This window comes from Oncorhynchus nerka, linkage group LG10, assembly GCF_034236695.1.
Source record: "Oncorhynchus nerka isolate Pitt River linkage group LG10, Oner_Uvic_2.0, whole genome shotgun sequence".
Taxonomy (NCBI): Eukaryota; Metazoa; Chordata; class Actinopteri; order Salmoniformes; family Salmonidae; genus Oncorhynchus; species Oncorhynchus nerka.
This window is the reverse complement of record NC_088405.1, coordinates 89,823,976-89,837,755: the sequence shown is the minus strand read 5'-3', so window position 1 is coordinate 89,837,755 and position 13,780 is coordinate 89,823,976. Positions and strand designations below refer to the sequence as shown.

At 39.4% G+C, this 13,780-nt stretch overlaps 2 protein-coding genes across 5 annotated transcripts in view; both read left to right on the top strand.

Moving 5' to 3' along the window:
- The first annotated feature begins 2,948 nt into the window (after positions 1 to 2,948).
- LOC115120073 (V-type proton ATPase subunit e 1-like) lies at positions 2,949 to 6,571 on the top strand. Its single transcript, XM_029648963.2, has 3 exons — positions 2,949 to 3,593; positions 3,839 to 3,886; positions 6,198 to 6,571. Exons 1-3 carry the CDS (start codon positions 3,499 to 3,501, stop codon positions 6,289 to 6,291), a joined length of 237 nt encoding a protein of 78 aa, XP_029504823.1. The 5' UTR covers positions 2,949 to 3,498; the 3' UTR covers positions 6,292 to 6,571.
- A 35-nt stretch (positions 6,572 to 6,606) lies between these two features.
- The window catches only part of LOC115120076 (CREB3 regulatory factor-like), a 34,379-nt gene continuing 27,205 nt past the window's right edge, over positions 6,607 to 13,780 (top strand). For all 4 annotated transcript variants that reach the window (XM_065023908.1, XM_065023907.1, XM_029648965.2 and 1 more), the window contains exon 1: positions 6,607 to 8,825. In XM_065023908.1, coding sequence (XP_064879980.1) covers positions 8,811 to 8,825 — 15 coding nt within the window. In that variant the 5' untranslated portion in view covers positions 6,607 to 8,810. The remainder of the gene's footprint in view (positions 8,826 to 13,780) is intronic.

Below are 13,780 nucleotides of genomic sequence, written 5' to 3'. Positions count from 1 at the left end.
CACAGTCTCAGCTCTACTAGTAGAGAGTAGGCTACTCTGGCGAATGGTGCTCTTTTAATAAAGTCTTATGTAGCTAAATTTGAACAATGGGAAAGTAATTCTGCTTTGAAAGTTGATAAACTTGTAACCACACTTTTGAGAAAATGGCCTTTGAATATTTCCGTACCTACTGGAGAGCTCTTCTTTGTCTACACCAATTCAGCATCATTCACACCTTCTTAAGCTTTATCACCACCCATCTCCTTAACATCTCTAGGCTAGAGGGCGGTATTTTCACATCCGTATGAAAAGCGTGCCCAAAGTAAACTGCCTGCTACTCAGGCCCAGAAGCTAGGATATGCATATTAGTATTAGTAGATTTGGATAGAAAACACTCTGAAGTTTCTAAAACTGTTTGAATGATGTCTGTGAGTATAACAGAAGTTATATGGCAGGCGAAACCCAGAGGACAAACAAACCAGGATTTTTCTTTTGAGATCACTCTCTTTTCAATGAGTCTTCAATGGGAATCTAGAATTCTAAGGCAGTTGCTTGCACTTCCTATCGCTTCCACTGGATGTCAACAGTCTTTAGAAATTGGTTGATGTTTTTCCTTTGAGAAATGAAGAAGTAGCCCTGTTCAGAATGAGGGTCAAGTGAAGTGTACTGTTGTGGTTGAGGCACGTGACCTGAAAGCTCGCTCCACTTTGTTTTTATCCGCTATTGAACGCAGTTTATCCCGTCTTCAATTTTATTGATTATTTACGTTAAAAAATACCTCAAGTTGTATTAGGAAAGTTGTTTGGACAAAGATTACAGGTAACTTCTTAGATATTTTGTAGTCATGTTGCGCGAGTTGGAACCAGTGTTTTTCTGGATCAAACGCGCCAAATGAATGGACATTTTGGAGATATAACAACGGAATTAATTGCACAAAAGGACCATTTGTGTTTTAAAATTGTGTATAATACTTGTCTGTTTTAATTATGAGATGTTTTAATTATGAGATTTCTGTTGTTTGAATTTGGCGCCCTGCAAATTCACTGGCTGTTGTCGAGCCCAGAGAGGTTGATCTGAGCGTTCTGTCCTAACAACAGTCAAGCACCCAATCTAACTGGCTAACATTGGCTAGCTTGTTAGCTACTTCCAGACACAAACGAGAGAACAGCTCACTGACCAATTTACTTGCCCTAGCAGAGCTGGTTAGGCTGTTTTTATGCTATGCAGGGCGTTGGTGACAGCAACTGTGCTGCTGGCAACAATTGATGCTTTTTTGCCAACATTTACTGACATCAGCCATAAATGTATCAGTTATTTTGCGCTCAGAGTAGATAGCCAGAACGAATTTACCTGCTACGTCTATCAACAGTTGTCACAGTGACATTCTATTGAAATAATTACTTGCATTGTGGAGTCTTTTGTTAAGACATGTAGCTAGCTAGCTAGCTAGGTAAACAATGAACCATAATCCCAACTCGTGACATTACTACCCTGCATGAATCTGCAGGTAGCTAACCAACAAGGTTCAATGTTAGCTAGCTAACATTAGGCTATAATTAGCAAAGCAAATGGTTCTGAGTTACAAATAATAAGATCATACACTTAACGTTGGCTAGCAAGCCAGCCAGCTAACGTTAGCTAGCAAGCTATCAGTACATTAACTTGAAATGAAAACAACCTTCTGTCAAAATTAGAAACGTGTAATATCTGAAAATGTAGCTAGCTAGACTGTCTTACTCATGCTCTGAAATTGGAGTAGATAGCCAGAGCAAATTTACCAGCTACGTCTATCAACAGTTGTCGCAGTGACATTCTATTAAAATAGTTACTTGCCTTATGGAGTCTTTTTTAAGACATGTAGCTAGCTAGCTAGGTAAACAATGAACCATAATCCCAACTCATGACGTTACTACCCTGCATGAATCTGCAAATAACTTACCAACCAGGTTCAATATTAGCTAGATAACATTAGGCTATAACTAGCAAAGCAAATGGCTCTGATATACGAATAATAAGATCATACACGTAATGTTAGCTAGCGAGCCAGCCAACTAACGTTAGCTAGCTAGCTAACAGTACATTAACTTGAAATGAAAATGACTTTCTGTCAAAATTAAAAACGTGTAACAACTGAAAATGTAGTTAGTTAGACTATCTTACCCTTATACAGTGGTGGCTGACTAAATACTTTTTTGCCCCACTGTACATTGTGGATGGACGCTTCTCCCTGTCATGGTTGCCATGGTTGCCCTTAGTTTGAAGATGTAATCCGGAGACAGGTGTTTTCTCCATCTCCTTAGGTATCATACTCTAATTACCCTGTTTTCAAAACTCGGACCTCCAGAAAGTGGAGAGCCACACTTTTGCATTTCTACTACGTGATAAACATTTTTTAAACAGGTGTTAAACTTGGATTAGCTATACATACTGACCAGCTCAGGCAGAAGTGGGCTATATGGCAGACCAATCCGAACTCATCTCTCGGCATGTCCAGCCCACTCGTTATCTCAGCCAATCATGACTAGTGGGAAGGTTGCTCACTTTTTCTGTGGCTAAACCAACTAGGCTCATAATTTAACAATTTTATTAATATTTACTGATGGCATACAAGAGCTGGAATTTTACTCTCATGCGGCCTCAACTCAACAGTGCTTGCCACTAGGCAAAATATGTGCTTTGAAACAAAACACAGGTAGGCTACAGTTTGTTAACACGATCTGCCCTGAAATTCGCTCACTGTACATAATTCGAAACAACACTGTACATAACAAAGAAGATCTAAATGCATATTCCCATGAAACTAATTGAGATCAAATGGTTTGCATGCAGATGCTGCATGGATGTTTCACCTTGTAAAACTTTAAGAATTATCTTTCACGATTGACAGTGAGAAATGTGTGAGGGGGTGACCACAAAAAAAATGTGTGCGTAAAGTTAAAGTAAAAATAAACACATGTGCAGAACATGATACAGATCTTTACTGGAGCAGGACGGGGGCAGAACGCTGCGGTTACCTACGGATATGCAGCCTCGGCCTTGTTTCTATGGAACCTTGCTGAAAGGTTGCCTTTAATGGGCAAGCTACGTAAACAGAAATGGTACCGTATATATGTCTTTAAACGATGGGCACCTTCGATAGATCACTAGCAGAAATAGTTTGGTGCTTCTGTTTTTCATCACTGGTTATTTGGACAAATCACGACTTCGCAGCTGTTCGCGTCATTCAAATTTCGGAAGCGGAGGGGACATTCGGTCCATGGACTTGCCCGTAACTTTGAAACGGAGAGAGTGGAGCTCAAACTTAAAACTTGTTACTGCATTAATTTTGTTACGCACTTCTACAATGTATCAACAATAGGCTACATTATGCATCGCGATTCTTGACGTAGGCGCTTCTTCATGTGACCTGTTTTACCGATAGTTCTCATGGACTTCTCGTGAATTTAGTCTAATGTAGTAGGCAGTAAACGGGTTTTAAATCAACATTCTTAAATCAACAAACAAATCATAAGACGCAACATGGCTTTTTCCATTCCTATGGTTATAGTTACACTGTTTTGGGGATTTGTTGGAGGGGTGGTACCATGGTTTATTCCGAAGGGACCAAACAGAGGGTGAGTATTGCGGAACATAATTCATTTTTTACTGTGCAGGAAATGTGAAAGAGATGAGAATGAAAAATAATCCTGGCTGTTGGATTTTGTTTATCGATATTATATCACAAAAAGTTCACGAAATGTATAAGCAAATTACGTTTTTGTTATGGCCCACTCTTTGATGATGTGGCTTTAAACTTTAGAAAAATAACATGTTTATTCCATTGCATTACTGTATGAATGACCATATCTGCTTCTCACAGGGTCGTCATTACCATGCTAGTATTGACTGCAGTTTGCTGCTACTTGTTGTAAGTATCACGATTTTTTTTTTATCCCTCGTGAAATGTATAGATGTTTTGCTATACAGCACAGGCTTCGTTCAACTTGTTTGTTCTTTTTTTTTTTATCGACAGAGCAGTGTAGTCACGTGGGTCGCGCGTCAGCCAGGCTAGTGACCTCTGAGCTAGCTAGTGACAGGCAAACACACTTAACAACATTTAAGGAAGTTTATTTTTAAATTATTCATAAATATTATCCTGCCAACCACTATATGTAGAAGTAAAAAAAAATGTTTTTTAAAACATGCATTCAAATTGTACTTTTTGTAATGACCATCCAGAAACAGTGTTGCATCTTTTTTGGCATTGTATTCATTTTTTTTTAAACCTTTATTTAACTAGGCAAGTCAGTTAAGAACAAATTCTTATTTTCAATGACGGCCTAGGAACAGTGGGTTAACTGCCTGTTCAGAACGACAGATTTGTACCTTGTCAGCTCGGGGGTTTGAACTTGCAACCTTCCGGTTACTAGTCCAACACTCTAACCACTAGGCTACGCTGTGACAATACATCAGTAGATCTATAATTGTACACATTTATGAAGATTTTACACTATTATGGAGAGATGTACTGCTTGTATTCTTTACTTATGATAGAAATAAGTTGAAACAATTTTATGTAATTCATTTCATTATTCTTTTGGCCAAATTTCATATTCACAAATGTCATTTACAAACAAAACACCACATTTTCTTACCTTGCAAAAATAAATTGAACTATATTTTAAGACAATTAAATACTATGCCAACAAAAAAGCTGTTGTGATGAAGGAATGTGATATTGTACCCCCTAACCCCGCCCCTAGCCCAAATGTCCTTTGTATATTTTTTATATATACTTGTGTTCCTCATGTACTTTTTGTATTGATTTGTTGTTAATAAAAATATATATTTAAAAGATTAAAAACATTGTGACATCCATGCATACGTGCTATATTGTTTCACCGGTAGGGGGCAGTAAATACAAGGCATCGTGTGCATTTATTGGTTCCTTAGCTCTGCCAAGAATGTGAAAGAAACAGAATACCCTTTTGTATTTAAGTGTGTGAGAAACCAGTGTGATTCACACGAGGATCAAATTGGTGAACTTTGACCTGAAAAACTGGGAGAAGTTGCAAGGAGCTCAATAAGCCACGTCTTTGTTACAAATCCACTGTCTTTAATTGGGGCTCTGTTCAAGTATTTATGAATCTTCTGTTCACTTTGTCTATTTAGCCTGTATTCACATTTTACAGATAGCACCACTTAAAGGGACAATCTGCAGTTCAAACTATTTACAAAGCGGTCAGTCCACCACTGTTTCTGTAAACAGCTGAGGGACGGGGCTAGAGAAATGTAACCATGCTCAAATTAATAGACAGCTATGGATACAAGATATAAAAAGTATTGTTTTAATCATGTTTTGAGGCTATATATTGTTTGTTTACAATTACATTGTTTTCAAACAACAGAGGAAAACAAGCTTATTTTGGGTTCTGGGTTAGAAAGTTAAACAAAGCTCGTGAGGCAATTCTAAGTTATATTCTTCAAGAATCAATGGCTATATATCATCAATTTAAAAGTGGGAAAAAAGGATTGCAGATTCTCCCTTCAAACTATGTTGCCTAATGAAACCACTCTTGCCAGTTATCAGTGTTTAATGGATAAGGTATAGGTCTCTGTGCTTCAGAACAAATACCAGAGAGTGGGCTATTAGTTGCTGCCAAATATGACAGCTGGCCTGATTATAGCACAGTCAGATCCATCCAGGCGGACCCAGGAAACAGTCAAAACAAACAGCAAACAGTTACTTGGATTGTCTGCTGCATCTATTTACATAGCAACTCTTTTTGATAAATATTGAGCTTGTGGAGCAGCCTATGCCTGTGTGTTACTGAGCCGTTGTGTTAATGAACCAGCTGACGACAGTAGTTGGCCACAACATTGAAAGCAAATGTACAAAACAAGCACAGTGCATTGTCTCCTCAGTAAAATGTTGGGAATTCATGATGGAGAGAGGTTTGCTGAACAACTCCTTCTTTGTTCTCATTAAACTGTATTTCATTGATCACTCCACAGTACATACTGTTATTGTACGTTGCATATTATTTTTTTTATTTTTTTTACATCATTGGATCTATATAAAAAAAAAACAATCCACATTCTGGCTTTGTTCAAATTAAAGATGAATTCAACACAAAGATGATAAGAGTGCTTGAAGCAGATGAGGAGCGTGCACAGTGAATATGCTAATTGAAAGGCTATCATAATGTTGTTTTTTTCTCGTCCCTGTTCTTTCACAGCTGGTTGATAGCCATTCTCTCCCAGCTGAATCCACTGTTTGGACCTGCTTTGAGTAATGACACTATTTGGTATCTGCAATTCCACTGGCGCTGACTCTGCCCTCAATGACTGAGAAAGGCCCAGGAGGACCAAGGACAAAGGCATCATAAACCTATCCATTTAGCTTTTTTTTAACTTTATATCTGACTCTTGGTTTACCTAAGATAATGGTAATAAATATACTGAAATAGCTTGCAAGATAGAATTCATGATAGCCTGTAAAATGGTCACCAACATCTAGGGAAGCTATATCTATGTAGGAATTTGAAAATGAGGGGGCAAGTGGTTGAGATACACAAAGCACATCGAGTTAAAGTGATTGTTTTATTTCTTACTGCTGAGTAATAGCCTCTTCTATTGATAGGGGGGGGGGGGGGGCTGGCAGGCATGTGGCCGGGGAGCGCAGGCAGATCTAAGTCCTCCAGACTTTCCCACAAGGCCCTGAGCTCAGACCCTCCCACCAATGGAATCCTTGGCTTTGTTTATAGGTTAAATGTGAATGTATGACATAGGATCTTCAGCGATGATTGGATTCGCATTACCTTGCTCATCCTATCAGCTTTAAGTGTTTCTCAAAACTCATGTTGTGTTGTTTATTTATCTCATCCAACTTGTCTGTTACAATTAATATTTGAAGGTGCCTCAAAATCCACTTTGTGATTTTGTACTGTAGGTACATTTTTGGGGACACAATGTGCCCAAGCATTTCCTGTACAGGCAGTAATGTTGACTAAATGAGTTAACCTAGTCTGTATGTTCCATGTTTATCTTGCCCTGGACAATTTTTTCCAACATAGTAACAATGTCAAATCACAGTACATAACAAATAGCATTATGGCAGATCTAATCAAAGATGGTATTTGTAAACCCTAATGACTTGAGTTTCATGCTTGCACCAAGCAAGTGTAACCTAGAGCCTTCGGAAATACAGTGGGGCAAAAAAGTATTTAGTCAGCCACCAATTGTGCAAGTTCTCCCACTTAAAAAGATGAGAGAGGCCTGTAATTTTCATCATAGGTACACTTCAACTATGACAGACAAAATGAGAAAAAAAAATCCAGAAAATCACATTGTAGGTTTTTAATGAATTTATTTGCAAATTATGGTGGAAAATAAGTATTTGGTCAATAACAAAAGTTAATCTCAATACTTTGTTATATACCCTTTGTTGGCAATGACAAGAGGTCAAACGTTTTCTGTAAGTCTTCACAAGGTTTTCACACACTGTTGCTGGTATTTTGGCACCATTCATTCTTTCCTTTACACGGATTAGTCATCCTGGTCCCTTTGCAGAAAAACAGCCCCAAAGCATGACGTTTCCACCCCCATGCTTCACAGTAGGTATGGTGTTCTTTGGATGCAACTCAGCATTCTTTGTCCTCCAAACACGACGAGTTGAGTTTTTACCAAAAAGTTATATTTTGGTTTCATCTGACCATATGACATTCTCCCAATCATCTTCTGGATCATCCAAATGCTCTCTAGCAAACTTCAGACGGGCCTGGACATGTACTGGCTTAAGCAGGGGGACACATCTGGCACTGCAGGATTTGAGTCCCTGGCGGTGTAGTGTGTTACTGATCGTAGGCTTTGTTACTTTGGTCCCAGCCCTCTGCAGGTCATTCACTAGGTCCCCCCGTGTGGTTCTGGGATTTTTGCTCACCATTCTTGTGATCATTTTGACCCCACGGGGTGAGATCTTGCATGGAGCCCCAGATCGAGGGAGATTATCAGTGGTCTTGTATGTCTTCCATTTCCTAATAATTGCTCCCACAGTTGATTTCTTCAAACCAAGCTGCTTACCTATTGCAGATTCAGTCTTCCCAGCCTGGTGCCGGTCTACAATTTTGTTTCTGGTGTCCTTTGACAGCTCTTTGGTCTTGGCCATAGTGGAGTTTGGAGTGTGACTGTTTGAGGTTGTGGACAGGTGTCTTTTATACTGATAACAAGTTCAAACAGGTGTCATTAATACAGGTAACGAGTGGAGGACAGAGGAGCCCCTTAAAGAATAAGTTACAGGTCTGTGAAAGCCAGACATCTTGCTTGTTTGTAGGTGACCAAATACTTATTTTCCACCATAATTTGCAAATAAATTCATAAAAAATCCTACAATGTGATTTTCTGGATTTCTTCTTCTCATTTTGTCTGTCATAGTTGAAGTGTACCTATGATGAAAATTACAGGCCACTCTCATCTTTTTAAGTGGGAGAACTTGCACAATTGGTGGCTGACTAAATACTTTTTTGCCCCACTGTATATAGGTGTCATTATTGAAGTATGTATATTACTTCCCTATTTATAAAAATGTCTGGATAACGGTATTACAGCATCTGAAGTGTGTGCAGTAGTATACTGTAATTTAGGTGCAATGTTTTGGTCAAGCTTAAAGCTTCAGTGCGATTGGTCAGTGAAGGACCAGGTGACTCGGTAGTCACGCGCTTTCCAACGAACCCGTCAGGAAGAAGAAAAACAAAACAAACGCAAGAGAAAGGCAGCGTGGACTCCATTGAAATTGCTTTGTTATTGCTCAGATAGGAATAAACACGAAGCGAAACACGACACAAAACGTTCATATGGGGTTTCTAAAGGTGAGCTGAACGTTTTTAAAACCATTTGCCAAACTTTGTGGATAATGTTTCTTCGTTGTATGCTTGTTACCTCTTGTCTTGGTTAGCTGGTTATATCGTGCTGCTGTGAGAGGGGCGGGACGGAGGCCATACTGGAGCTAGTTGGTAGGGAACAAGATTGAGCTATTTTCGTGTTAAATCCTGCTGAACTAAAACGTTTTACTTATTTGACAAACCATTTTTTTGTTGTATCACGACAACTGTATATATGTGCATGCACAATGTAGCTCCTTTCAATAGCTTGCATTTTTGTTTACGAAATTATTTTTAAGATTGACATTTAGATTTATTTTTTTTGGGGGGGGGGGGTCATGCGGGTGTTGAAACAAGGTGCTGTGAATCAGGCATTCCCCATTAATGCTTTTTGGGTCAAGTAAAATCAACATCCTCTTAGGGTACACGCCCCCCACCCCCACCATGCTGCTACAGAGCTCGAGAAAAAGATCTAGAACATTCTAGGTAAATTGAGCAAAGAATAAAGACAGCATTTGACCGAGTTTGTTGACAAATTGGCATTTCGGGGATTGAAGGGCGTCAGCTAGTCGGGACGGTTGTCAATGCTTACTTTTGTTCAGTGTCACCGATATATCCACGTCGTGTGTTTATAATATTGACTAACTAGATATGCGTGTTCCCTCAGTAATTTATAAGATGATTACATAGACCTCAGAAAAATGATCTCCTATGCGAATTCTGCCTGTCAAGGGGGTCATTTTGCATGTATTTAGTCAGCTATTTAGGCCACAAAAACAATCCTTTTAAATTGCTTGTTGTTTTCAGTCTCAACCTACAATGAAATCTCCTGCTATTGACAGCAAAGCCGACCATTCGTGCATATCTGGAGGCGGGCTATAACTGCGCTTTGACCAATAGGGCTGTTGGATTACGTGGGTGTTGGCCCAGGATAGTAGTAAGTTAGTTTGACGTTGTACTTGTTTGTGTTGGGATCCATGTTGAGTCAGCCTCAAACTATTAATTATGTTGATTAGTGATTATATTAGTTTTTTTGCTCACTGCAATCCTGTATTGCAGAGGTATTATGTATTATGCTGTGTAGTTAACGTTAGATCGTCCATCCTCATCGCGTGTAACGCTAGACATCTAGTCCTATATCTATACTGAACAAAAATATACATGCAACATTCAACAATTTCAAATATTTTATATAAGGAAATCAGTCAATTGAAATAAATAAATGAGGCACTATCCTATGGATTTCACATGACTGGGCAGGGGTGCAGCCATGGGTGGGCCTTGGAGGGCTTAGGCCCACCCACTCAGGAGGTTTTTTTTCTCCCACAAAGGGGCTTTATTTCCTACAGAAATACTGCTCAGCCGGATGTGGAGGTCCTGGGCTGTTGTGGTTTGCGGTTGTGAGGCCGGTTGGACGTACTGCCAAATTCTCTAAAATGACAATGGAGGCAGTTTATGGTAGAGAAATGAACATTCAATTCTCCTGAAACAGCTCTGGTGGACATTCCTCGGCCAGCATGGCAATTGCAGGCTCCCTCAAAACTTGAGACAGCTGTGGCATTGTGTTCTGTGACAAAACTGCACATTTTAGAGACCTATTATTGTCCCCAGCACAAGGTGCCCCTGTGTAATGATCATGCTGTTTAATTTGCTTCTTTATATGCCACACCTGTCAGATGGATGGATTATCTTGGAAAAGGAGAAATGCTTAAATTTGTACACAGCATTTCAGGGAAATAAGATTTTTGTGTGTGTGGAACATTTCTGGGATCTTATTTTAACTCATGAAACATGGGACCAACAATTTATGTTGCGTTTTATATTTTTGTTCAGCGTAGTTTATACGTGGTAGATCTGAAGACTTAGCCCATTTCTGCTGTAAATTCTTTCCTTCATGATCGATTTGCCCCTGTAAACTTAGGGGTGACCAGTGTTGCAAATTTGATGTGGAGTGCTCTGCATGCTGAGAATACCACACACATTCTTGTCTTGACTCTGCTCAACATGTCCTCAAAGCAAGGTTGTCATTACCAGCTGTGGTGGTTAGACCAGAAGTATATCCTTCAGAGTACATGAAAGAAAGATGTCTGCCTCAGTGTATTGGATAACTTTGTGATAATAATAACATGGTAATAACTGAGATAATAAAACGGACCTAAACTTCGTTGTTACAGAAATTCAACAATAATCCTGAAGCAGTCCATTTTGTATATTGGTAGTACAGTATCTCAAATGTTGCCAGCCTTGCAGACAAAGTCAATGCAATTTAAAACATATAGGCTATCTAGATGTACACTGAACATTTAATGGTAAACAAACAACCCCTTGAAGTTAGGACATTTCTCTGTATTGTCTCTCAGGCGTAGTAGTCAGTTAATTATTATGAGGTTGCTGGTACTGCATTTGCTTCCTGGTTTGTTTTGGTATTGGCCCTAGACCTATAAATATGCTTGCATGATATTGATAGAATTTGCCCGATAGTATAAGTTTGCGTGACTCATCTTGCCATGTTTATAGCCTACTTTTCTAATGTAGTTGTAGAAACATAGCTATTTCTCTGTGTAATTAATTAGCGAATGGAGATGACGACAAATAATTACTGCTACCACTACCAAATCGGCCTATCACACTTGAGATTATTATCTCCCTGTTATTATATTATAAAGCCAACACACGTGGCAAGGATTCAGTTCAGCACGGAAGCGGAGCTTTTTCTGTAGGACGCTACCTTCAATATTAGCAGAATGATATGAAACTTGGATATGCTAGTGATATATTTTTTGGGTGTGCTGCAAAAGGTGCACAGGAGACGTCCCTGTGTTTCTAAAATATACCTGTGCTGTTTTTTTTGTGAAGCATATCAGTTGGTGACGGGGTAGCAATTGATAAAGTAGATTATCACAATATTATCTTTGACGATATTTATATACAATATCAGCCAAAAGTTTGGGCACTACTCATTCCAGGGTTTTTCTTTATTTTTTAAACTATTTTCTACATTGTAGAATAATAGTGAAGACATCAAACCTAATGAAATAACACACATGGAATCATGCAGTAACCAATAAAGTGTTAAACAAATCAAAATATGTTTTAGATTCCTCAAAGTAACCACCCTTTGCCTTGATGACAGCTTTGCACAGGCTTGGCATTTTCTCAACCAGCTTCACCTGGAATGCTTTTCTAACAGTCTTGAAGGAGTTCCCACATATGCTGAGCATTTGTTTGCTGCTTTTCCTTCACTCTGCGGTCTAACTCATCACAAACATCTCAATTGGATTGAGGTCGGGGTGATTGTGGAGGCCAGGTCATCTGATACAGCACTCCATCACTACTCCTTGGTGAAATAGCCCTTACACAGTCTGGATATGTGTTGGGTCATTGTCCTGTTGAAAAACAAATGATAGTCCCACTTAGCGTAAACTAGATGGAATGGGGTATCACTGTAGAATGCTGTGGTAGCCATGCTGGTTAAGTATGCCTTGAATCTGACAGTGTCACCAGCAAAGCACCTCCTCCGTGCTTCATGGTGGGAACCACATATGCGGAGATCATCCGTTCACCTACTATGCGTCTCACAAAGCCATGGTGGTTGGAACCAAAAATCTCAAATTTGGACTCATCAGACAGACTAATATCCACTGCTCGTGTTTCTTGGCACAAGCAAAGTCTTCTTATTATTGGTGTCCTTTTGGTTGAGGTTTCTTTGCAGCAATTTGACCAAGAAGGCCTGATTTCTATTATTGTGTGCATGTAGCTCATTGTTGTCAGGGATCAGAGAAGTTGGGTTAAATGCGGAAGACACATTTCAGTTGAATGTGTTCAGTTGTACAACTGACTAGGTATCCCCCTTTCCATGGTTGTAAAGAGTATGTTATTAAAAATATGTAGGTCCATTATATTTTCTACATACTTTATATGTGGTTTAAGTTTACAAAGAACCCCCCACCCCTTTTAAATGGTCAATTTGCTGGTAGGCTGGTTTAGCCTTAATGTTTTTTGTGTGCTTATGAGTGAGACCCTCCCACCCTGAAGTTGGTACAGGAGTATGACTGTCCTTTGTATCTGTCATTCCCCACACAATCAGATTGTGAAGTGGGCTCATGTTTCCTAAGGCCTGTGGCTTAATGCCTATGGCTTAATGCCTTTCCAATTGTGTTGAGACCTTTGAAGCCAGCTAATGCATAGTGAAGTTTAATGTCCGTCAGGAGCAGCTTGTGACATCCATTGTGACCAATGATATATACAAAAAATAGATTGCTGATGCTATGTATTGGCCAATGAGAGGCTTTGAAGCCACCGGTCGGCCATATTGGTAATCCTCAGCAGCAGTCCTCCATAGGAATGAATGGAATTACACAGTATTTCAATTAAATATTTCAAGGACAAATTAACATGTATTTGTTTTTTTTTAGGTTTTAGTGGGGACAGTAACATTAATATTTAAAATTTTTTTAACTAAGTAAAATGGCTTGCTATATTTTTGATTTGCATGTGCAGCTCACATAACACAATTTTAAAAAGGATGCTTTAAGGTGTCTGTGATAGAATAAACATGGCAAAAACCAATGTAGACTTTAGTAAATGCATTTCTCTAGCTTCCAAAAGTTATTTTACAACGGTGGGGGAGTAGTAAAATGGATCAGCCGTGGGGGAGGAGTAGTAAAATGGATCAGCCGTGGGGGAGTAGTAGTAAAATGGATCAGTCGTGGGGGGAGTAGTAAAATGGATCAGCCGTGGGGGAGGAGTAGTAAAATGGATCAGCCGTGGGGGAGGAGTAGTAAAATAGATCAGCCGTGGGGAGTAGTAGTAAAATGGATCAGCGGTGGGGGAGTAGTAGTAAAATGGATCAGCCGTGGGGGAGGGATCAGCCGTAGTAAAATGGATCAGCCGTGGGGGAGGAGTGGAGTAAAATGGATCAGCGGTGGGGAGTAGTAGTAAAA